The sequence below is a fragment of the Hylobates moloch genome, unplaced genomic scaffold (assembly GCF_009828535.3).
Source record: "Hylobates moloch isolate HMO894 unplaced genomic scaffold, HMol_V3 SCAFFOLD_5, whole genome shotgun sequence".
Lineage (NCBI taxonomy): Eukaryota > Metazoa > Chordata > Mammalia > Primates > Hylobatidae > Hylobates > Hylobates moloch.
This window is the reverse complement of record NW_026652280.1, coordinates 133,279,293-133,304,498: the sequence shown is the minus strand read 5'-3', so window position 1 is coordinate 133,304,498 and position 25,206 is coordinate 133,279,293. Positions and strand designations below refer to the sequence as shown.

Genomic DNA, 25,206 nt, shown 5'->3' with positions numbered 1-25,206 from the left:
GGAGGATTATTTGAGCCCAGGAGTTTGAGACAAGTATGGGCAACATGGCGAGACCTCATCTCAAAAAAAATTTTTATTCTATTTCTCCATTGTTGCTACCTCCTTACTACCCTTCCCGCTTTGTAACTTACTGTATTTGTCTCTTGAATATTAAATTTACTGTTTTCTTGAAAGTCACAAAAAAACTCCTTGTATAATAAACAAATTTAGTATCCTCTTTTTCTTCAGCTTTTGTAGATTTAACTGTCCATTCCCCCTTTTGATCTTTTCTCTTCTCTTGACTTTTATGATTTAATATTTTTCTGGTCCTCTTCTTATTTTGAACTAATTACTTTCTCACTTTTCTGCTCCTCGTATTCCTTATGTTCCACAATATAGGATTTAATCTATAGTTTGCGAATGGAAATAATCTCCTTTAGATAATGTCAGCTTTTTAAAAAATGCCTAACATCATTTTCAAACACATCAAGATAGCTTTGGTGGCCTGAACCGTTAAAAAAAAATTTTTTTAATAGATCCAAGACAAAGAAAAATTGTTGAGTGAGTTTTTCTTCATAATAGTTATTTTTGCTGGCTTAAGTATATGCCTGTCTACTTGTTTATTGATTGTCTCCCCACTGAAAATGTAAACTCTGTGTGGACAGGGTATGGTCATTTCGCTTATTTCTATATTTCTAGTGCCTGGTATATAGTAGATGCTGAATGAATATTTATGAATGAATCAAATGGCTAAATAAATTATATACAGTAAACACAACTGTAGTTTTAAATGCTAGATTTCATCAGGCTGTGCTGGCCAAAATTTCACTTTTAGCATATTACTTTTAGCACCCAAGAAGTTAAAGATTCAGTAAAGGTAACTGAGAAGTAATCAGTGAAATAGAAGAGAAATTAGGAGAGTATAATATTTCACAATGTATTTCAAGGAGGGTGAGATCAATTGTGTCCAGTGTTGCTAAGTAAAGTGAAGATTGATAATTGACTATCATATTTGGTAATGTTGAGGCTTTTATGACCCTCATAAGACTGGCTTTAGAGTAACAATGGGAATGAAAGCCTGATGTAGAGTGGGTTTAGCATAGAACGGAAAGAGAGGAAATAGAAACACCAAGAATAGACAACTCTTTGGATAAAGAGTAAAGCAGAGAAATGAGGGAGATGTGATGTCAAGGGAGAGTTTTTTGTTTTGCTTTTTAACATAAGAGAGAAAACAGCTGTTGGATATTGATAGGAATGATCCAGTAGACAGGGAAACAGCAATTCAAGACAGAGAGTAGAAGGAGTAAAATCCTTAAGGTAGGCTTAGGAAATGGAGTAGAGGAGTTGGTCTTGGATAAAAGAAGGGGCAGTTCATCCACTGTAGTAGGAAGGAGGGCAGAATATGGGAGCACAGAAACACATGGAATGGAAGGTTTGGTAGTGGGAGAGAAATTTCTTTGTTGATTGCTTTTATTTTCGTAGTGAAATAAGAAGCAGGGTTTTTAGCTAAGGCACAGTAAGATATTGGATATTTAAGAACAGGGAAGGTATGTGAAATGGTTACTTACTTTGGAGAGTAGGAAAGCATAAACAGACTAGCAAAGTCTAGTAGAATTGCCAGCCAGATAGTTCTGTCATGTGGAACAACCGTGCAAGATACAGGACATCTGGCATCATTTGTCCCTGCCTGTTGTATATCAGCAGCAGTATGTCCCTTACTCCCCTATCACAGTGACAAACAAAAAGTACCATCACAAATTTCTAGAATGTTCTGTAGAGGATGGTACTGTACCCTTTAAGAACCTCTGCTCTACTCCAGTGACCCTTGCAGTCATAGATATGCAGGACTCTCTTTTTGGTAAAAATAGCACCTAATTTATGCAGGATAAATTTGATAAGTACGGTGACAGATTGTGATCATAACAATACATAGCCTTTACTGTATGTCAAGCAAATCCTTTACATAAATTAACTCATTTAATCCTTATAACAACCCCCTGATAGGTACTATTATCTGAATAGTACCAAATAATAGTACCTAATAGTTCTACTGTAGTGGGTACTATTATTATCCTTATGAGGAAACTGAGTCCCTGCTCTTAACCACCATATATAATATTTGCATAATTGTATTGGTATTTTCTTCAGTACTGTCTAATTACATAGTTTGGTCTTGCAGTTGCTTAGCCAATTAAGGATTAAGAGTAGGAGTTAGCCAGGTGCGGTGGCTCACGCCTGTAATCCCAGCACTTTGGGAAGCTGAGGCAGGTGGATCACGAGGTCAGGAGTTCAAGACCAGCCTGGCCAAGAGGGCGAAACCCCATCTCTACTAAAAACACAAAAATTAGCTGGGCGTGGTGGTGCGCACCTGTAATCCCAGCTGCTCAGGAGGCTGAGGCAGAGAATTGCTTGAACCCGGGAGGCAAAGGTTGCAGTGAGCTGAGATTGCGCCACTGCACTCCAACCTGGGTGACAGAGCGAGACTCCATCTCTAAATAAATAAATAAATAAATAGTAGGAGTTAAAAGTTACTACATAACTGATAGAATAATTTCTTACTCTGTAGGTTTTTGCAATATATATTTGAATTTTTCAAGTCATTTCACCTATTCAATTATCATTGAAGATCAATGCCAAATTAAAATATTCAAAATACTGGCCAGGCAAGGTGCCTCACACCTTTAATCCCAACACTTTGGGAGGCCAAGCAGGAGGATTACTTGAGACTAGGATTTCAAGGCCAGCCTGGGCAACATAGCAAGACCCAATCTCTACAGAAAAATAAAATGAAAAATTAGCTGGGCATGGTGGCGCACATCTGTAGTCCTAGCTACTTGGAAGCTGAGGTGGGAGGATTGCTTGAGCTCAGTTCGAGGCTGCAGTGAGCTATTATCATGCACTGTAGCCTAGGCAACGGAGCAAGAACCCATCTCTAAACAAAACAAACAAACGTTGTAGCCTATTGTTAAACTTAAAAGATTGGATTCTTACAATGCTATCAAAGTTATATTCTGTACAAACATAGTTTTCTTGATTGTCAATGATACTCTACTGAGTTTTAAATGCATTGACCACAGTCAATACTCATAACTTTAAGCTCACATGGAACTCTTATAGCGCATGAGCCTCAGTTGCATTACCTGTGGTAGTGACCACCTCATAGTCATTTACATGTATGTTGCATGAATAAATATATACTACTCTGTAAAATTTAATGAAAGAGATGTATTTTTATTTTTTTGAGTCTCGCACTGTCACCCAGGCTGGAGTGTAGTGGCACGATCTCAGCTCACTGCAACCTCCGCTTCCTGGGTTCAAGCAATTCTCATACCTCAGCCACCTAAGTAGCTGGGATTACAGGCGTGTGTCACCATGCCCGGCTAATTTTTGCATTTTTTAGTAGAGATGGGGTTTCACCATGTTGGCCAAGCTGGTCTCAAACTCCTGGCCCCAAGTGATCTACCCACCTTGGCCTCCCAAAGTGCTGAGATGACAGGCATGAGCCACCGCACCTGGCCTGAAAGAGACATTTTAAATTGGGATGTAGAGCCATGATCTGTAGTCTAGTTCAGGTCCTCAGCTTATTTCACCTGCCACTTAAGTATGACATTGCATTGGTCCCCTATTTTAAAGCAGGATTTTAAAACTCTTTTAAACCAAAGAAATTATTATTTAAATAAAATAAATCTAGTATGTCAAATAGATTCAAAGGTAGTTTATCTGATTGGGGGTAGGATATGTCTAACCTTTACCCAGTTACTAAAATCTACTCATGGCTGCTCATGCAAAAGCTCCAGAGCAGCCTTGGATTAATCATTAGGGAAAATAAGCAGGAGCATAGGGGACTAAGGGGAATGCCACAGAGTTGTTTGCCCTAGCTATCATCCTCTTAATTCGTTCACTGCCACACTTGACTTTACTAGAATTTTTAGTAACTGTCTTTATCTGCCATGTTCAAATTTAATCTGCACTGTTAAAAAATCATTTTCTGTGGTATGATGAGTGACAAAAGTTTAAAAGTTTGATTTGAAAGTGTCATCAGGTATTACATTTGTTTCTTTACACATGGTGTGAGTTTCAAAACCAGCTAGCTGGGTCTGGATAGCATTTGACTCACCAGCTGATTCGTCTAAAGGACTCTTAAGCAATTTTTTAAAGCAGTGGTAGGGCCAGGAGGCACCATTGTTGGGCTGTGCAGAGGGTTATCAGCTGGCCTAAATCCAGCTCTGCTTCAGAAAGTGCGGTTTTAAAGTCCACTGGTACAATGAAAAGAATGTGGAAATCGATACATGAGAAGTGTTTAATAAGTGTTCGCTCCCTTTCTTGTGTTGCAGCCCAAATACTATTTTCCTAATGGTTAAGTACGTTGGCACTTCCATTGAGAGTAAAGCCTCTTAACACAGCAGTATTCTGCTTTCAGACTAACAAAAGCTTCAGAACTCAAAAAATTACACCTGTACACAATTTAGAACACAATATCAGCAAGTTCAGAGACTTCATATTAACTCCTATTCTAATCCTGTTTTGGATTAGAGCAGTGGAAGTGTTGTGAATACTGATTAATTAGCTAATTCACCGTTTATTAGGAATTTATAAGAAGTTATTACTTCTATTTCTCTTATTTGTAAGTAGTTTTCAAGATATGGTACATATATCATGCAGTAAGATGAAAAATAAGAAATTAGGAAATTAGCTATAGGGAAAACAAAGATGAAAAAAATGTTAAACCAGGAGTACAGGTAATACCTAGAGACATGATAATATTTTCAAATTCACACCCTCAGTAAAGATGAAGGTATGACAAGAAAATTTGGCCCATATTTTTTTAAATCCCCTGGGCCTTTTTCCTCTGTTTTTCTACTTTATGTTAAACTGCTTTTATATGCAAATAATTCTCTTTTGTCTTTTTCTGGTCTTTTTTTCTTCTTTTAATCTTACTTTTTCATTGACTTTTTTCATGTAGCTATTCATCCTTGTTTATTGTGCTCTCAAACTATAATGTGACACTGATGCCTAAATATGTTATTTTTATGTTCCTTTTTATGAGTTTTAAAATTAGTTTAACCTCATATTCACACCCACCTCATCAAGCCAGAATTATTTGCTTTTATTTTTTATTTATTTTATTTTATTTTATTTTTTTGAGATGGAGGTACGCTCTTGTCTCCCAGGCTGGAGTGCAGTGGTGCGATCTCGGCTCACTGCAACCTCCCCCTCCAAGGTTCAAGTGATTCTCCTGCCTTAGCCTCCTGACTAGCTGGGATTACAGATGCTTGCCACCACACCCAGCTAATTTTTGTATGTTTTAGTAGAGACAGGGTTTCACCATGTTGGCCAGGCTGGGCTCGAACTCCTGACCTCAGGTGATCCACCCACCTCAGCTTCCCAAAGTGCTGGGATTACAGGCAGTGAGCCACTGCGCCCAGCCTGCATTTTATATTCATGTGGTTCATTATTGACTTTTTATGATTCATATTTTTCAGTTGACTAAATATTTCTCACTCTCGCTTTAAATTATACTCCTGTTATTATGGTAGACTTTTAATGCTAAATCAGTTTAGGAATATTTCAAATATTAATCTATTATTTTGCATTATTCTAGGGAGAAAATGTGTAATTAAAAGAAGATACTGATGTGTTGAAAAAATGGAATTTTTGGTACTGTGCTGTTTACTTATTATATGTAGCTCATACTTCATAGAAGCTGTTATTTTGCTTTTGAATAAATTTTATATTTCAATATTTTAAAAGAAAGCCCTTCTAAAATTTAATTATATTTTTAAAGAAAATTTATTATTTTATTGTTTTTTGGCTTACACTTGCAGCTTTCCTTTGCTTTTTATATAAAAATCATTGTTAAAATGCATAAGTACATTGAGGAATGTTAATTTTTTTTTTTTTTTAATGAAAGTCCTCACATATTTATTACTGAACCCAGCCAACCAACGCGTTCATAACAGACGCAGAGAGAAAAAATATATCTCCAACAAAACATGTTAAACTCTCCGGATAGTGGTGACATTTTCAGCCTGATATGGTAACATGATTTTGACCTTCAGACAGCATAAATATGTGTGCCATCTCATGTGCAATTCTTTATAGACCCAGCTTGGTTCTTCTCCATTGTCTCCTTTTGGTTTTATTTTATTAATAAAATCCTGATTTTATTACCAGTTTTCATCTGAATCCACTGGGGAATGGGACAATTTTGCTTTTGTTTCTTGGCCAGAAATCGCTTAATTCTGAAAGTCTTGTGAGAAGACATGGCAAGAAGCAGAGTCAAGCACGCACCATGATGGCGGAGAAAGGAAAAGAGGCGAGGAATGTCAGTTCTTAATCAGACTATTATTTGCTAATTTTTCTAGTATTACTTAATTTTTAAAATTAGTATAAATTTGTAAGTCATTCTGCCATAGGTTTATAATTATACTAATAATGGCTGACTTTCATTGAGTCAGTTTACTGTTTATCAGTGACTATTCTAGGCAGTTGTATTAGTCTGTTCTCATGCTGCCAATAAAGACATACCCCAGACTGGCTGGGCATGGTGGCTTATGCCTGTAATCCCTGCACTTTGGGAGGCCGAGGCAGGCAGATCATGAGGTCAGGAGATCGAGACCATCCTGGCTAACATGGTGAAACCCCGTCTCTACTAAAAATACAAAAAAATTAGCTGGGTGTGGTGACGGGCACGTGTAGTCCCAGCTACTTGGGAGGCTGAGGGAGGAGAATCACATGAACCCAGGAGGCGGAGCTTGCAGTGAGCCAAGATCGTGCCACTGCACTCTCGTCTGGGCAACAGAGCAAGACTCAAAAAAAAAAAAAAAAAGACATACCTCAGACTGGGTAATTTATAGAGAAAAGAGGTTTTTTGGTTTTGAGATGGAGTTTGCTTTTGTCACCCAGACTGGAGTACACTGGCACCATCTTGGCTCACTGCAACCTCCGCCTTCCAGGTTCAAGCGATTCTCCTGCCTCAGCCTCCTGACTAGCTGGGATTACAAGTGCCCACCACCATGCCTGGCTAATATTGTATTTTTTAGTAGAGACAGGGTTTCACCATGTTGGCCTGGCTGGTCTTGAACTCCTGACCTCAGGTGATCCACCCACCTCAGCCTCCCAAAGTGTCAGGATTACAGGCTTGAGCCACTGCGCCTGGCCAGAAAAGAGGTTTAATAGACTCACAGTTCCACATGGCTGAGGAGGCCTCACAATCAATCATAGCAGAAGGCAAAGGAGGAGCAAAGTCAAGTTTTGCATGGCAGCAGGTAAGAGAGAGCATATGTGGGGGAACGCCCCTTTATAAAACCTCAGATCTCATTAGACTTATTGACTGTCACAAGAACAGCATGGGAAAGACCCACCCTCATGATTCATATTTTTGAGGATTTAAAGGAAAAGATGGCCATAATTAGTGAATAGATGGGGAGGAATCTTAGACAAATACAAATCAATGAGTGGTACAAGGTAGAAACTTAGGGAGTCCCAATATTTTACAGGCAGGCAGAAAAGAAAACTGAGAATGGATGTTTAGAGGTAAAATAACCAAATGGAAATTCTAGAACCAAAAGGTATAGTAGCTGAACATTTAAAACTCCCAATATTGGCTTAACAGCAGATTGGAGATGACAGAAAAGTCAGTTGACTTGAAAGCAGATAAATAGTAAATTTCCACTCTGAAGAACAAAGAGAAATATGATTGAATAAATATAAAAAGAGCATCTAAGACCAGTAAGACAGTATTAAGAGAAGAAAGGGAAAATGGGGCAGGAAAAAAGGTTCTTATAGTTATGGCTGAAAATATCACAAATGTGGTGAAAAGGTGACAATCTATAGATTTTCTAAGCTCAGCAAGCCCTAAGCAGGATTAAAAAAAAAAAAAAATCCTGCTTAGTCATATAATAGTGAAAATTCTGTAAACCAAACACAGAAATATCTTAAAAACAGAGAGAGAAAAATCCTCATGTAGGGGAACAGTGATCCAAAAGAAGGCAGATTTGCCATGAGAAAGAGTGAGACAGACTTTTAAAAGGACAACTGTATTAGTGTGTTCTCACACTGCTATAAAGAACTATGTGAGACTGGGTAATTTATAAAGAAAAGAGGTTTAATTGACTCACAGTTCCACAGGCTATACAGGAGGCATGGCTCAGGAAGCCTTGGGAAACAAAATCGTGGTGGAAGGTGAATGGGAAGCCAACATGTCTTACATGGCAGGAGCAGAAGGAAGAGAGAGCAAAGGGGGAAGTGACTACACACTGTTAACCAGATCTTGTGAGAACTCTATCATGAGGCAGCACTAGGGGGATGGTAGTAAACCATTAAAAACCACTTCCATGATCCAATTACCTCCCACCAAGCCCCACCTCCAATACTCAGGTTCACAATTCAACATGAGATTTGGGTGGAGACACAAAGCCAAACAATATCATTCCAACCATGTCCCCTCCCACATCTCATGTCCTTCTCACACAAAAGTTCAATCATCCATTCTCAACAGCCTCCTAAGTCTTAACTCATTTCAGCATTAACTCAAAAATCCATAGTCCAAAGCCTCATCTGAGACAAGGCAAGTTCCTTCCACCTATGATCTTGTAAAATAAAAAACAAGTTAGTTACTTCAAAGATACAATGGGGGTACAGACATTGGGTAAATGCTGCCATTCCAAAAGGGAAAAATTGGCCAAAAACAAAGGGGCTACAGGCCCCATGATCCAATCACCTTCCACCAGGCTCCACCTCCAACACTTGGGATCACAATTCAATATGAGATTTTGGTGGGACACAGAAGCAAACCATATCAACAATATAATGAAAGTTAAAAGTATGGACAAAGATAACCAGGGAAACAAGCATAAAAAACGTATATTAATATCTGACTATGAGTTTTGCCAGAGATTAAAAAAGGATGTTTCGTAATGGTAAAACGATCCGTTTAATAGGAAGACATACTCCTAAATGTGTATACACCAAATAACAGACTTCAGACAAATGAATTGAAATCTAACCGGACTAAAGGGACAAATAGAAAGATCCACATAGTGGGATAGTTTAACCTCCAGTTTTCAGTAATTAAAACAATAAGAGACCAAAAAAAATCAGCAAGGATATAGAAGTTATGACTAATATCAAACTGACTTGACTTAACTGACATTTAAAGAATACTGTAGAGTCACACGTGGTGGCTCATGCCTGTAATTTCAGCAATTTGGGAGGCCAAGGTGGGAGGACTGCTTGAGCCCAGAAGTTTGAGACTAACCTGGGCAACATGGCAAAACTCTGTCTCTACCAAAACAAACAAATCAACCAGGCATGGTGGTGTGTGCTATAGTCCTAGCTATTCAGGAGGCCGAGGTGGGAGGATTGCTTGATGCTTGAGCCCAGGAGGCAGAGGTTGTGGTGAGCAGAGATCACACCACTGCACTCCAGTCTGGGCAACAGAGTGAGACTATATATATAAAATACATATTGTAGGCCGGGAATGATGGCTCACACCTGTAATCCCAACACTTTGGGAGGCTGAGGCAGGAGGATTGCTTGAGCCCAGCAGTTCAAGACTGGCAAGAACAACATAGTGAGACCCCATCTCTACAAAAAATTTAAGAAATTAGCTGCACATGGTGATGTGTGGCTGTGGTCCCACCTACTCAGGAGGCTGAGATAGGAGAATCTCTTGAGCCTGAGAGTTCAAGTCTGCAGTGAATCATGATCACTCTACTGCACTTCAAGCTGGGCAACAGAACAAGACCCCATCTCAACAACAACAAAAAGCAGATTGCTATTAAATATGAGGGTCATCAGTGCATACAGACTGCCTAAATTAAAAAGCCTGACAAAAGCTACAAATCAACAGTTTTAAAATATTGGACATGAGGCAACAAAAGACAGTGATTTCTGAGAGAGGGGTGAGCCCTTTATTTCCCCCAGCTTATTACCTGGAGTAAGTTTCTAGGCTGTGACCTTGAGTTGAAGAGACAGCTAGGAATCTGGGGAGGCTAAGAAGGCTGGAATTCACAGGGCACAGTAATAGAGAGGAGAGAGCTACACAGAGAACTCTGGAAATTAAAGGATCTCCCTCAAAAATTCAGATGCGAAATCATCAGTGACTATATGTGAGGAAACTACACAAGGCAAGGGAAAGAACCACTTGAATAATTGGAACAATCCTCAGAGCTCAGAAAGCTCTGAGAATAGATTTGTTTCCATGACTAGGAGTGAGAAAATCTCATCATTTTCAGGACATCAGGTAGAATTCTCAAGAATGTTGCCTCAATAATGGGGAGATAAACCCCAGACTAAATGCCTCTTGGGTACTAGTTTAGAGTCATTTAAAGCAAAACCTGAAAGGATAAAACTTTCCAAACAACCATGCCCAAGAACAAAAGCTCAAGTATATTTATAGGAATAAACTATTTATCTAACAATGTAAAATTCAGAATGTGTTTAATCAAAAGTTACCAGGGCTGGGAATGGTGGTACACAGCTGTAGTCCCAGCTCTTCAGAAAGCTGAGGCAGGAGGATCACTTGAGCCTAGGAGTTCAAAGCCGTAGTGTGCTATGATCACACCTATGAATAGGTACTGCACTCCAGCCTGGGCAACATAGCAAGACCCCATCTCTTACAAAATTACCAGGAATGGAAAGAAGCAGGAAAATATGACCCAATAATGATAAAAAGCAATCTAAACCAACCAGAAAAGACATAGATGATCAAATTAGTAGTCAAGGCCACTAAATTATTACAATGTATTCTGTATGTTTAAGAAGCTAGAAGAAACACTGAACATGTTGAGTAGAGATGGAAAACATAAAAAAGAAATACAAACAACTTTGGGAGATTAAAACAACAATATTTGTGATGAAAAATAAATTGGATGAGATGAACAGGAGATTATATATTGTAGAGGAAAGATTAATGAACATGAATACAAAACTAGAAACTATCAAAATGAAACAAATAAAAAATTATAGAAAAAAAAGTGAGCAGAGCATCAACCAGCTGCAGGAAGTCTTCAAGTGACATAATATACTTCCAATTGAAGTCCCTACAAAACAAAAGGTAGAGGGGAGGGAGCCAAGGGGAAACAAAAATTCTCAAAAAATGTTTTCAAACCTCTTGAATACTGTATTAGAAACTATAGTGTGTAGTGTGTTGTGGGGTTTATAATCTATGTAAAGTAAATCTATTCCAATAATAGCATAGGGACTTTGAGGAGGGAAATGGAAGTATACTGTTTTTGTTTTTTGTTTTGTTTTGAGATGGAGTCTCGCTCTGTCGCCAGGCTGGAGTAAAGTGGTGCAATCTCGGCTCACTGCAATCTCCACCTCCTGGGTTCAAGTGATTCCTCTCCCTCAGCCTCCCGAGTAGCTAGGACTATGTGCGCCACCATGCCCAGCTAATTTTGTTATTTTTAGTAGAGATGGGGTTTCACCATGTTGGCCAGGATGGTCTGAATCTCCTGACCTTGTGATCCACCCGCCTCAGCCCCCCAAAGTGCTGGGATTACAGGCGTGAGCCACCATGCGCCAGAAGCATACTTTTTAAGGCTATTTTAAGGCTCTTACATCTTATCTCAGGTATAGGAGTGAAATATCACCTGAAAGTAGACTGTGATAAGTTCATGTTCTATATTATAAGCCCTAAAGTAACTATTAAAATAACACGACAAAAAGTTATAGTGAATAAACCCAAAAAGAAAATAAAATGGAATCACAAAAAATAATTTTTCCAAAAGAAGACACAAAAAGAGGGAAAAGGGAGCAAGGAATAACTGGGACAAATAGAAAACAAATAGCAAATGGTAGATTAAAGACAACCAAATCAATAATCATATTAAATGTAAATGGCATAACCATCTTCATTAAAAGAGATCATCAGGTTGTATCAAAAAATAAGACTCAGCTATCTGACACCTACAAGAAACAATACTACCTACAAGAAGTACAAGACAGAAATAGATTAAAAGGATTGAAAAATATGATATGCTAACACTGATCAAAATAAAGGTGGGGCTGAGCATGGTAGCTCACACCTGTAGTCCCAACACCTTAGGAGGTCGAGGCAGGCAGATCACTTGAGGTCAAGAGTTTGAGACCAGCCTGGCCAACATGGTGAAACCCTATCTCTACTAAAAATACAAAAACTTAGCTGGGCGTGGTGGTGTATGCCTGTAATCCCAGCTACTCAGGAGGCTGAGGCAGAAGAATCAGCTGAACCCATGAAGTGGAGGTTGCAGTGAGCTGAGATCATGCCACTGCACTCCAGCCTGGGTGACAGAGCAAGACTCCACCTCAAAAACAAAAACAAAAACTCCAAAAATAAAATAAATAAATAAAGGTGAAGCGACTATATTAACACCAAAGTTCTTTCCAGGACAAGTATCACCAGAGATAAAGAGGGTAATTTCATAAGGGCAAAGAGGTCAAGTGATCCAGAAGACACCAATCCTAAGTGTATAAGTAACTAATAACAGATCTTCAAAATACATGATATAAAAGCTAATAGAACTGCAAGGAAAAATAGACAAATCCAGAATTAAAGTTAGATATTTCAATACACCTTTCTCAATAACTTATAGAAAAAGTATCTTCAGAAATAATAAGATATAGAAGACAGGAACAACAACATAAAACAACTGAATCTGACATTTCTAGAACACCTCACCCAACAACAGCAGAAGATACATTTTTAAACTATGCAGGAAACATTTACCAGGATAGACCATGTTCTAGGACATAAAACAAGTCTGAGTAAATTTAAAAGGATCTAAGACATACCAAGTATGTTCTCTGAACACAATTTTGAGTTAAATTATAAACATAGAGCAGAAGGAGGTATCTGGGAAAACCTTAATTTTTGGAAATTAAGTAACACACGTCTAGGCAGGTGCAGTGGCTCATGCCTGTAATCTCGGCACTTTCAGAGGCTAAGGCAGGAGGATCACTTGAGGCCAGGAGTTTGAGACCAGCCTGTGCAACACAGTGTGACCCCCATCTCTACAAAAGTAATAAAGTTTACCCAGGCATGGTGGTGTGTGCCTGTCACATCAGCGGCTTAGGAGGCTGAGGTGGGAGGATCACTTGAATCTGGAGTTCGAGGCTGCAGTGAGTTTTGATTGTGCCACTGCATTCCAGTCAGGATGAAAAAGCAATACCTTTTCTCTAAAAGATGCTAAAGTTAACAAGAACTTTAGTATAAAAATCCACAAAAAAGCTTCACCAGAGCATCCTTCTCCACCAGGACAATGCTCCTGCTTGCTCCTGTCATCAAACAAGAGCAATTTTGTGAGTTTCTATGGGAAATCATTATGCATCCACCTTACAGTCCTGATTTGGCTCCTTCTGACTTCTTTGTGTTCCCTAATCTTTAAAAAAATCTATAAAGAGCACCCATTTCTCTTCAGTTAATAATGTAGAAAAGACTGTATTGACATGATTAAATTCTCAGGACCCTCAGTTCTTTAAGGAGAAACTAAATGGCAGGGATCGTTGTGTACAAAAATGTCTTGAATTTAATGGAACTTATGTTGAGAATTAAAAGTTTTATATTTTATATTTTATAATTCCATTTTTCATAATAATTGGAGACCCCCTCATATCAGAGAAGAGGAAAGGTCTCAATGACTTCAGCTTCTACCTTATGAAAGTAGAAAATAAAGAATAAACTGCTTCCCAAAGGAAGCACAAGAAAGGAAATGTTAAAGATCATAGTGAATTTTAATGAAATAGAAAACAAAAACAATAAAGAATAAGGCACATCAAGATAGCCATATAAAAGCCTCCACCAGTCATCTTTCCTTCAGGAACATCAAATATAACGACTGTCTACAAAAAAAAAAAAAAAAAGAAAAAAATCTTCGTACAAACCAAAAAGCAGGTGAGCACTCCCAATACCTGGTTTTTAACTTCATACTGCTGAAAGAGGCACTGAAGAGGGTGGGAAAGACAGTCTTGTATTGCTGATGCAACTCCTCTCCCATCCCCAGGCAGAGGCTGCATGGCACAGGGAGAATCTGTGCTCTTGGGGGAGAGAAGGAGAATGCAGTGATTCTGGGGCTTTGCATTGGAACTCAGTGATGCCAGCACCAGACAGAATTCAGCCAATACCCACAAAGGGAGTATTTAGCCCTAACCAGATGGGAATCACCCATCCCAGCAGTTGGAAGCTGAGTGATATGGTTTGGCCATGTCCCCAACTAAATTTCATTTTGAATTGTAGTTCCCATAATCCCCATGTGTCATGGGAGGGACCCCATGGGAGGTAATTGAATCGGTACGGTTACCCCATGCTGCTGTCCTCGTGATAGTGAGTGAGTTCTTATGAGATCTGATGGTTTTATAAGGGGCTTTTCCATCTTTGCTTGACATTTCTCCTTCCTGCCACCATGTGAAGAAGGATGTGTTTCCTTCCCCTTCCACCATGATTGTAAGTTTCCTGAGGCCTTCCCAGCCACGCTGAACTGTGAGTCAATTAAACTTCTTTCCTTTATAAATTACCCAATCTTGGGCATGTCTTTATTAGCAGCATGAGAACAGACTAATACAGTAAATTGGTACCAGTAGAATGGGGTGTGGCTATAAGGATACCTGAAAATGTGGAAGTGACTTTGGAACTGGGTAACAGGCAGAGTTTGAAACAGTTTGGAGGGCTCAGAAGAAGACAGGAAAATGTAAGGAAGTTTGGAACTTCCTAGAGACTTGGAGGGCTCAGAAGACAGGAAGATGTGGAAAAGTTTGTAACTTCATAGAAATTTGTTGAATAGTTTTGACCAAAATGCTGATAATGATGTGGACAATGAAGTCCAGGCTGAGGTGGCCTCAGATGGAGATAAGGAACTTATTCGGAACTGGAGCAAAGGTCACTCTTGCTATGCTTCAGCAAAGAGACTGATGACATTTTGCCCCTGCCCTAGAGATCTGTGGAACTTTAAACTTGAGAGAGATGATTTAGGGTATCTGGTGGAAGAAATTTCTAAGTGTTAAAGCATTCAAGGGGAAGCAGAGCATAAAAGTTTGGAAAATTTGCAGCCTGACCTTGAGGTAGAAAAGAAAAACCCATTTTCTGGGGAGAGATTCAAGCCTGCTGCAGAAATTTGCATAAGTAGCAAGGAGCTGAATGTTAATCAACAATACAATGGGGAAAATGTCTCCAGGGCATGTCAGAGACCTTCCCATCACAGGTCCAGAGGCCTAGGAAGAAAAAATGGTTTTGTGGGCTAAGCCCAGTGGCCCCTTGCTCTGTGCAGCCTAGGGACTTGGTGCCCTGCCTCCCAGCTGCTCCAGTCATGGCTAAAAGAGGTTAAGGTACAGCTCAGGCCATGGCTTCAGAGGGTGCAAGCCCCAAGCCTTGGCAACTCCCATGTGGTGTTGAGCCTGCAGGTACATAGAAGTCAAGAATTGAGGTTTGGGAACCTCTGCCTAGATTTCAGAAGATGTCTAGAAATGCCTGGATGTCCAGGCAGAAGTTTGCTGCAGGGGGCCAGGCCCTCATCAAGAACCTCTGCTGGGGTAATGTGGAAGGGAAATGTGGGGTCAGAACCCCCATACAGAGTCCCTATTGGGGAACTGCTTAATGAAGCTGTTACAGTGTTTTGGCAAAGGGCCAACAATGTGCCTAATGGAGAGGATTCCTATTCTACTAGGTGGTGCTGTTGACTTTGAAATACCATGTGCTCTCCAGACCAAGTATAGAGAGAGAGATGCTCGCTGCAGGGGGTTGGGGGGCCCTCTCTTCCTAGAAAATCTCAAAAATGGCAATCTCTTGAGCTTGAGCTATATTCCCAATTACTACAGCATTTCCTGATCTTGCCTAATGGGATCACTTCCCTATACTGTAAAAATTCCCACAGCACTGCACACAGAGAATGGATATAAGAAATGAAGGAAAATTGCAGCCTTCTCCCACCTCAGCCCCCCGAGTAGCTGGGACTACAGGTGCGCACCACCACAACTGGCCAATGTTTTAATTTTTTGTAGAGACAGGGTTTCGCCATGTTGCCCAGGCTGGTCTCAAACTCCTGAGCTCAAGCAATTCTCCCTCCTCAGCCTCCCAAAGTACTGGGATTACAGGCATGTGCCACCACACCTGGCCAGGCCCTTTCTTAAGATGAACTAATTAGTAACCTTAATTGCAAATGAAAAGTCCCTTTATGGCAATAGTTAGAATAGTGTTTGATTGAATAACCAAGGGACAGGCATCTTGGCAGGACATCTTTATTTTATTTATTTATTTATTTATTTCTGAGACAGGATCTTGCTCTGTTGCCCAGGCTGGAGTGCAGTGGCCAGAAGTTGGCTCACTGTAGCCTTGAACTCCTGGGCTCAGGCAAGCCTCTGGGATAGCTGGGACTACAAGCATACGCCACTATGCCTGGCTAATTTTGTTTATTTTTTGTAGAGACAGGATCTCACTGTGTTACCTAGGCTGGTCTTGAACTCCTGGGCTCAAGCGATCTTCCTACCTCGACCTCCCAAAGTGCTGGGATTACAGGCCTGAGCTGCTGCTCTGGCCTTGGCAGGACATCTTTAGAATTCTACTTGTCATAGTTATTATTCATGTCAACAAAGGTTTCAGTAATTGAGGACTTACTATTTTGATGACATTGTGCTGGTAGCTGAAGATTTAAAATATGTAGTCAACCAAGTTCAAAGAATATAATATAGTTGTGTGCCATCAATACAAAAGCATGTGTATAGAATGTTGTTCTGTGAGGCCAGGCGTGGTGGCTCATGCCTGTAATCCCAGCACTTTGGGAGGCCGAGGTGGGCGGATCACCTGAGGTCAGGAGTTCAAGACCAGCCTGATCAACATGGAGAAACCCCGACTCTACTAAAAATACAAAATTAGCCGGGCATGGTGGCACATGCCTGTAACTCCAGCTACTCGGAAGGCTGAAGCAGGAGAATCACTTGAACCCAGGAGGCGGAGGTTGTGGTGAGCCGAGATCACGCCGTTGCACTCCAGCCTGGGCAACAAGAGCAAAACTCCGTCTCAAAAAAAAAAATTGTGGTTCTGTGTACGATTTGTTTTAAAATACTTTTCTAATTATTTCATCCGGGTTTAGCCAATTCTTCAAAAGTATTCTGTTCAGTTTAGTTTTTTTAATAAACCCTGCATATTGTCTGGATTTATTAATATTTATGTACCTGTACTGACAAACCATAGATTAACAGTTTTTCAAAAACCTCGTTTCAATAAGTCTGGGGTGGGGCATGAAAACCTATAAAACAAAATTTACCCAACTGAGATTTAAGACTTGAGATAAATCTTTCTTGATGCCAATAGTATTATTGCAATGCAGGCATTTCAATAGGCTCCTATACAATATGCCAATTTTCTCATCTTTAAGTGGACTAAAGAGAAATGTTCTACAACAACAGAAGCATTTTAACCTGATAACCAAATCAGCTAAGGGTTTAGTTATTTAAATGTATTTCTCAATAATATTTTCATAGTCTGACCATAATTCCATTCACTTTGTTGTGTTTGGATATCCTCATATATTGTGATTCATTTGAGAAGTTAATAGGCTCAACATTTTACAATAGTCACTTTGTTAAGAGTAGTTAGGAAGACAGGAGGCTTTTGGTTCAAGTCATTTTTCTTTAAATAGCTCAATAAGCCACTTCCTCATGTTGAAATAAAAGCAGTTTAAACTCTGTTTAATACAGATTAAATTCTGGTCTAGAAAAGAGAGAGACAGAGAGTATGTGTGTGTATAAAAGGAGCCAGGCAAACAATATTTGTTACATCTAAACTTTAGTAAAATAAAAGAATTTTGACAAGCTTTTAGGATTCATTTTGGCCTATATTATATTACCCTGATCAGTATATTTATTTGCTTTCTGAGAGAAACTTTGCCTGTTTTCAAATGTGAGAGAGATCACAGGAAGCCTCCCCAGAATATGTCACTTTGGCATAATGATTACTTTGAGCTGAAGGCAATTGAGGAACAAAAGATGCAGAAAAAGCTCTAAAAACAGAGTATAAATTTCTATTTTTGTAAAGGCAATTTCTATTTATAAAGGTATCCTCCTCTCTGGTACCAGAAAGAGGATACCGACTCTGGAGACAACTCTCATCACCTGAGAAGACTTAAATCTGAGTAAGTCTCCTTCCCACACAACCTATCCCTCACCTCAAGTTCAAAATCCCTTTCTCCATACTTTGTTAAAATGATATGTAAGCCTCAGGGTCTATTGGCCATTGGGGGCTTTCATAACTTTTCTATGAAGCTCCAATATGCTCATGTAATAAACTTTTCACTTTTGTTAATCTGTCTTTTGCTAGTTTAATTTCTAGGGCCCCAGGTACTGAACCTAAGAGGATAGGGAAAACTTTTTTTCCTCCTCTACAAGTGGTAGTTATTTCAACCTGTTGAATTCATTGCAAAATGGCTGGCTTTTTTTTCTGCAGTCTACTTGACTTTTCTGCCCCATTTAACACTGTAGACTACCATGCCTTGATGCTCTCTCCTCTGTGATCTTCTCAAATGCCATTTTCCCCTCTGATAATTCTTATTTTGGGCTTTCTCCCTGCCTCTAGATGTTGCACTTCTTTCCTTGGACCTCTTCCTTTTTTTCCAGTGTACTTCCTTGATGGCCTTATCTATTCTCATAGCTTCCTTTATTGATTCCCAAATCTGTTTCTCAAAGCCAATCTCAACCTTGAATTCCAAATTTGTATTTGTACAAATACAAATGATCTTATATTCCTGTTCTTAGATAATGATGTCATCATCCACCCATTTTCCCAAGCCGGAAATCTCAGAGTTATTCTTAATTCCTCCCCCTCTCACTCCTTTCATATTCAGTTACTAATCTTGAAATTCTCTTTTAGAAACATCTTTGGTCTAACCCATCTTTTCCATCCTATGTGCCAATGCTGTAGGTTAGGTTTGCATCCTCTCTCCCTTGGACTAACAAAACAGCCAGCTAACTTTTTACTTGCCCTGATCTAGTCCATTCTTTACAGTACCAGAAGTGCAACAGTGAAAGAATCTTGTCAATACCACAGCTTGCTTTTGGCTATTGAATAATGCCTTAGGCTAGCAAACAACTCACAACATGGTTGGTTATCTCATGATCAGTTTGGATTATTGTCGCTATATCAAACATACTACTCTTTACTGATCACTAAATACAATGCAAAAAAAGAAGAAAAGAGACTTTATCTTAGGAATATAAGCCCTTTTAAATTATCAGGCCCAAACAGGCATTAGAATGAAACAGCAGTTACTTCACTTCACTTCCCCTTGAGCTAAATAATTGTCTTTTATTTTTTCTTTTATCTTTTCTTTTTTTTTTTTTTTGAGAGAGAGTCTCATTCTGTCACGCAGGCTGGAGTACAGTGGTGTGATCTCGGCTCACTGCAACCTCCCCCTCCCGGGTTCAAGAGATTCTCGTGCCTCACCCTCTCGAGTAGCTGGGACTACAGGTGCATGCCACCACAACTGGCTAATTTTTATATTTTTAGTAGAGGCAGAGTTTTGCCATATTGGCCAGGCCAGTCTCAAACTCCTGGCCTCAAGTGATCCATCTGCTTGGCCTCCCAAAGTGCTGGGATTATAGGTGTGAGCCACTGCACTTGGCCAAATGTCTCTTGATGCCACCTGCTATGTGGGCCCGAGGCTGACACCAGCTGCTACAGCTGGACCCCATAACTCATATCCTATCGTTCAACAATGTACAGTCAAACACTTAATGTTATCCCTGTAAACCAATGAGAATTCCTGTCCAACAACTTTTTTTTTAATTATTATTTTTTGAGACCGGGTCTCTGTCACCCAGGCTGGAGGGCAGTGGCACAATCTGAGCTCACTGCAGCCTCAACCTCCTGGGTTCAAGCAATTCTCCCACCTCAGCCTCCTGAGTAGCTGGGAATATAGGTGCCCACCACCATGCCTGGCTAATTTTTTTATTTTTTGTACAGACAGGGTCTCACTATGTTTCCCAGGCTGGTCTCAAAGTCCTCCATCTCATCCTCCCAAAGTGCTGGGACTACAGGCATGAGCCAGCACACCTGCCTGTCAAAAAGCTTTCTATCAGCCCACTCCTGATAATTTTTAATTATCTTTTTTTCCTTTGAAAGCTTGCTTGTAACTGAGGCTGACGGAGCTCATATCCAAGGTAACTGGGTCTGAGTCTTTAGAACAACTGTCCTCATCTTGGCTCAAGTAAACTTTTTTTTTTGTCCTGAGATAGAGGTCTTGCTATGTTGCCCAGGCTGGTCTCGAACTTCTGGGTTTAAGCAATCCTCTGCCTCAGCCTCCTGAGTAGCTGTGCCCAGCTTAAGTAAACTCTTTAAATCATATTTTGTGCCTTAGCATCTACCTTTAGGTCGACAATGGTAAAGAATAAAAGTGAACATTTTTAACACTGGATTAAGTAGGAAATTCATAAAAAATAATATCAAGCTCTGCAAAGAGCTATCTTAGCATAAATAAAAGGATGGTCTTTACGTATAAACTGTAAGAAAAGGACTTCTAGTTGAATAATATTTTTCCAAGTACATTCGTTAATATGTAAATATCAATTAACAGCATCATATAGATTCATTTGCAGAGTTAAATTCCCATGTGGAAATTCTGTAGAGTTGAATGAAGACAATGGCAAATGGGTAGAAAAAACTTCCCTTGAATGGACTTCTTGCTATTCTCTCACTGCCATTTCATTTTGTCAACAATGTAGCTCATTTTTAATAATTAAATTATGTTACACACAAATAATCTATCTTCCCCTATTTCTACACTTCTAACTTAGCTTTGCTGCCAAAGCACACTGAAAAAAAGCCGTATGTCAGGACATATAACTTGAGTATTGAGATTTTTGTTCTAAAGGTCTTTTCCTCAAAATGCATTTAGGATCCACATGCAGGAAATCTAAATACCCACTAGAGGGTGCCAGTCACATAATGACTGAGTAATGTCTCCTTCCCCTTGGAGCTATTTCTAAATCTGAAAAGCCAACTGTTCTTGGTAAAACCTTAGTAAATATGTTTATATTATTTCTCACTTGTGATTTGTAGTGGTGTATAAACATGAGGCCAGAGATAGCTATGGCCACAATTATTTCACCCCGACGTAAAAATGACTTCTGTGGTCTTCATTACAGGACAAAATGACCAGTCTTTACTGGCCCTCTGTCATTTTTTTTCTCAGTTGCGTAGTTTATCCCATTCTTTTATTGCTCAACCGAATGTCTGTAGGTATACTGACTTTAAAGTGGTCAGATTTATCTTCCCCCCTTTCTCTGTTTCTGTTTTTCAACCTTTGTTCTTTTTCCCTTATATATTCCCCAGCATTTTTTTCTTCTTTATATTCCTTTTTTCACATTTTATTCCCAAAAGCAATGTTACAAGAAATAAGAAGGCCATGCTATACAGAACTCTAGGAGTAAGAAAAGCCTAACTTAGGAATTGGAGGTAGAATCTGCCTATTTAGTATAACACACCTTTGGGGCTGGTCTTCCACAGCAGGCCCTGAATGAACGTAGACTTCATCAGCAGGACAAAAATGAAATCTCTCAGAGCCCTCCTAGAGGAGGAAAGGGATAAGCATGGGTGGTTCTAAGGTATCTGGGAATGTAGTTCACTATAATGCACAGTGTTAGGCAAAAGGACAAAAATCTATTACTACTATAGAGAAAAGGTCAAACAGCCTATAAACTCAAACAAATATAAAACTTGCCACACTAGTGAGACCCAAAATCATTTAGGTTTTTATTCTTGAAACAATGTTACAAAGAAAGTTTTGTAGAAATGTTTGGTTGTACATTGTGACTCCCTTAAAATGTCCCTAAAGCATCTGTTTGTCTTTATAATCAATCCACTTTGGCTTTTCATCCCTGAAGTATTTAAATTCTTTTGGAGACTTCTATTTCAGCCCGTAAATCCTTTGGAGATTAGAAGCTCCACGTGATTATAGTCATTTATTTATTCAAAAAAGCATTATTGGCCTGTGTGGTGGCTCACACCTGTAATCCTAATACATTGGGAGATACAGGAGGATTGCTTGAGCCCAGGAGTTTGAGACCAGCCTGGGCAACATAGTGAGACCCTGTCTCTACAAAAAATAAAATTAGCTGGGTATGGTAGCACAGGCCTATAGTCCCAGCTACTTGAGAGGCTGGGGTGGATCACTTAAGCCCAGGAGGTTGAAGCTGCAGTAAACTGTGATCACACCACTGTACTCCTGCCTGGGTGACAGAGCAAGACCTTGTTTCAAAAACAAACAAAAAACCGAAAAAGCATTATTGTGCACTTAATTTTGTGCCAGGCACTGTTTAATGCATGTCCTGAGAATATAAAGATGAAAAGACAGCATCTCCTTACTCTTGAAAAAATCAGCCTAAAGAGAAAGGTGGTCTTGTAAATAAAGTGTAAAGTGGTCATCTTGTCTTAAATTACCTTTTGCAAGTATGCCTCCTTCCTCTAGTATTCTGGAATTTACTGAGTAAATTCAAGTAGATGCTAAACCATTTATAAACCAAGATATTCTATAAATATATCATTCTTGTATTAAGATGTAAGTTTTAAGTGTGTATCATTGTTCTTTCTTTTCTGATTCTTACTTTCAGTCATTCTTTAAAACTGTTTTTCAGTGCCTCCTATGTGCCAGGCACTGTGGTAGGATGCTGGGATACAAATATGAATATGACAGTATCTCTGACTCTCCAAGTTATTTATTTCACATCTCCTGTCTCCTCAAACCTCCAACACTTCATCTTTCCTCTCTCAACTGACGATCTCAATTTACACTTCACTGAAAGAACAGAAGCCTCAGGCAGTAATTGTATCTTCCCACCATCGAATCTACCAACCTACCTGAATCTGAATACATGTTCTCCCTCCTTTCACAACGAGGCTGTCCTTTCCAGGGCTCTGGATCCCATGCCCTCCTGCCTATTTGAGGATTTCACTCCTGCCATTATGTGTCCTCTTTTCTGCATCATGCCTTAGTGTTGTCCTGCTTGACTAAACTCTCTCGAGACTCTCCATCCTTGCTGGCTTCTGCCCTCTATCTCAGCATGCTTTCACAGTATAGCTTATCAAGAGTTGCCTATACTTGCTCTCTCTACTTTCTAACTTCTCTTTCTCTGTTCAACCCACTCCAATTATATGTTCACTGCATCTGCTGAAATAATGTTTACCAGATCTGTCACCAGTGACTTTGACCTTACCAAAGATTATGTCAATTCTCAGTCCTCTCTAATCTGACCACTCTAAATTTGGCAGAGGTGACCATTTCCTCCTATTTAAAATCCATTCTGTAGTTGGCTTCTGTAACCATATGCTCTCAATTTTCCTCCTATTTCACTGGTGTTTCTTCTTGGTTACTTCTTCCTCTACTCAACCCCCCGATCTCCTTGAATATGTAATTGCTTTCTCACATCTCCACTTGTATTTCTTAAGGCACCTCAAACGTAACAAGACTGAGAAAAATTATTGGTCTTTCCAGAATTTTCTCCTTTTCCAGTTTTGTACATCTTGAATAAAGCATCCCCACTCACCTAGTAGTTCTTCTCACCACCTCCAAACCAATCCATCAGCAAGTCTTTTCAGCCCCATATGTAAAAAAGAACCTGAATCAAACCTCTTCTCACCACTGTGACAGCTACCACCCTAGTCCAAGTCATCATGTCTTGCTTGGATGACTGCAGTGGCCATCTAATTATTTTCTAGGTTTATCCTCTTGCCCACTATTAGAGAAGCCAGAGAGCCTTCTAAAAACAAAACCACATCTCTGCCCTACTTAACACCCTATGTTAATTTTCCATTGCTCTTAGAAAAAACTGAAGCTCTTTTCCAAAGCCTCTAAGACCTGCATAGCTTTCCTACGACTCTCCCCTTGTTCACTGCACCCTGGCCACATAGGCCTGCTTTACAGCCCTCCCATTTAATGTCAAATGCATTTCTGTCTCGGGCTTTTGCTCTTATTGTTTCCTATGGCTGGAACTCTTCCCATGGCTGGCTCCTTCTCTTTGTTCACTTCCCAGAGCTGTCAGTACAAACTGTCTCCTCAGATCCCTTCACCATTCTATCTAAAATATTCCAGCCACCTATCCTTCACCTAAAAGTCATTCTGAGCCCCATTACCCTGTTTCATTTCTTCATAACACTTAACATAATCTGAAAGTATCCACTTTTTTTTTGTCTCTCTTCTCATTAAATGTAATGAAAGGGCAGGGATCTCATGTGTTTTACTCACCCTTGCATCTCTACTCCAGTGTCTGGCACACAGAGATGTTTGAAAACAATGATTAAATGAGTGAAAAGTCTAGTGAATGAGTGAAAGAACAGGAAGGTGTGAAAGCCAGCAGGTAACAACCCTCAGTGTGATATGAACCATGACAGAGATAACCAACCAAGGAAACGGTCCATGAGGATAAGTAGCTATGAAATTGCTGGATACTTTTTATATACATCTGACCTAAAATTACATTTTTCTCATTCAGATCTTGAATATTTGAAGATATTAAGTACCTTTTATTTTCTTTCTTTCCTTTTTTTTTTTTTTTTTTTGAGACAGGGTCTCATTCTGTCACCCAGGCTGGAGTGCAGTGGCACAATCTTGGCTCACTACAACCTCCGCTTCCTGGGCTCAAGTAGTCCTCCCACCTCAGCCTCCCAAGTAAATGGGACCACAGGCACACACCACCACACTTGGTGTACTTTTTGTATAGATGGAGTTTTGCCATTTTGCCTATGTTGGTCTAAAACTCCTGAGCTTATTTGATCTGCCCACCTCGGCTTCCCAAACTGTTGGAATTACAGGCATGAGCCACTGCGCCCAGCCCTTAAGTACGTTTCATAGAAGAAAGCTCAGTTTTTTATTCCTTTCCATTTCCTAGCTCCATGTATTTCTCCCAAATTAAAGCCCATATCTCATTTCTCACCTCCTTTTCATGTACAAAATGTTCTTCACAAAAACAATAGCAACTAAATAGTTAGAATTAACTGTATCTTTGAAATGCTATAGTTAAAGGATTATTTGACTGTGCTAATGGCAGGACAATTGCTTTTATAGCTTCTATGAAATTCTCTGACATTTACTTCAAAATTAATAGGTGTATTTTAGGTAAATTAACAAAGAGTATTATATTAAGATTTTTATATCTTCTTTTTTTTTTTAGTCAGGTTCATTGAGGTATAATTTATATACAGTAAAACTCACCCCTTTTAGATATACCTCTGTCAAAAGTATACAGTCATGTACCCACCACCACATA

At 39.5% G+C, this 25,206-nt stretch overlaps 1 protein-coding gene across 8 annotated transcripts in view; it reads left to right on the top strand.

The window, feature by feature from the left end:
• Positions 1 to 6,146, top strand: part of CCDC18 (coiled-coil domain containing 18) — a 100,443-nt gene extending 94,297 nt beyond the window's left edge. For all 8 annotated transcript variants that reach the window (XM_032155336.2, XM_032155340.2, XM_058439569.1 and 5 more), the window contains one exon: positions 5,582 to 6,146. In XM_032155336.2, coding sequence (XP_032011227.1) covers positions 5,582 to 5,596 — 15 coding nt within the window. In that variant the 3' untranslated portion in view covers positions 5,597 to 6,146. The remainder of the gene's footprint in view (positions 1 to 5,581) is intronic.
• Positions 6,147 to 25,206: the final 19,060 nt, after the last annotated feature.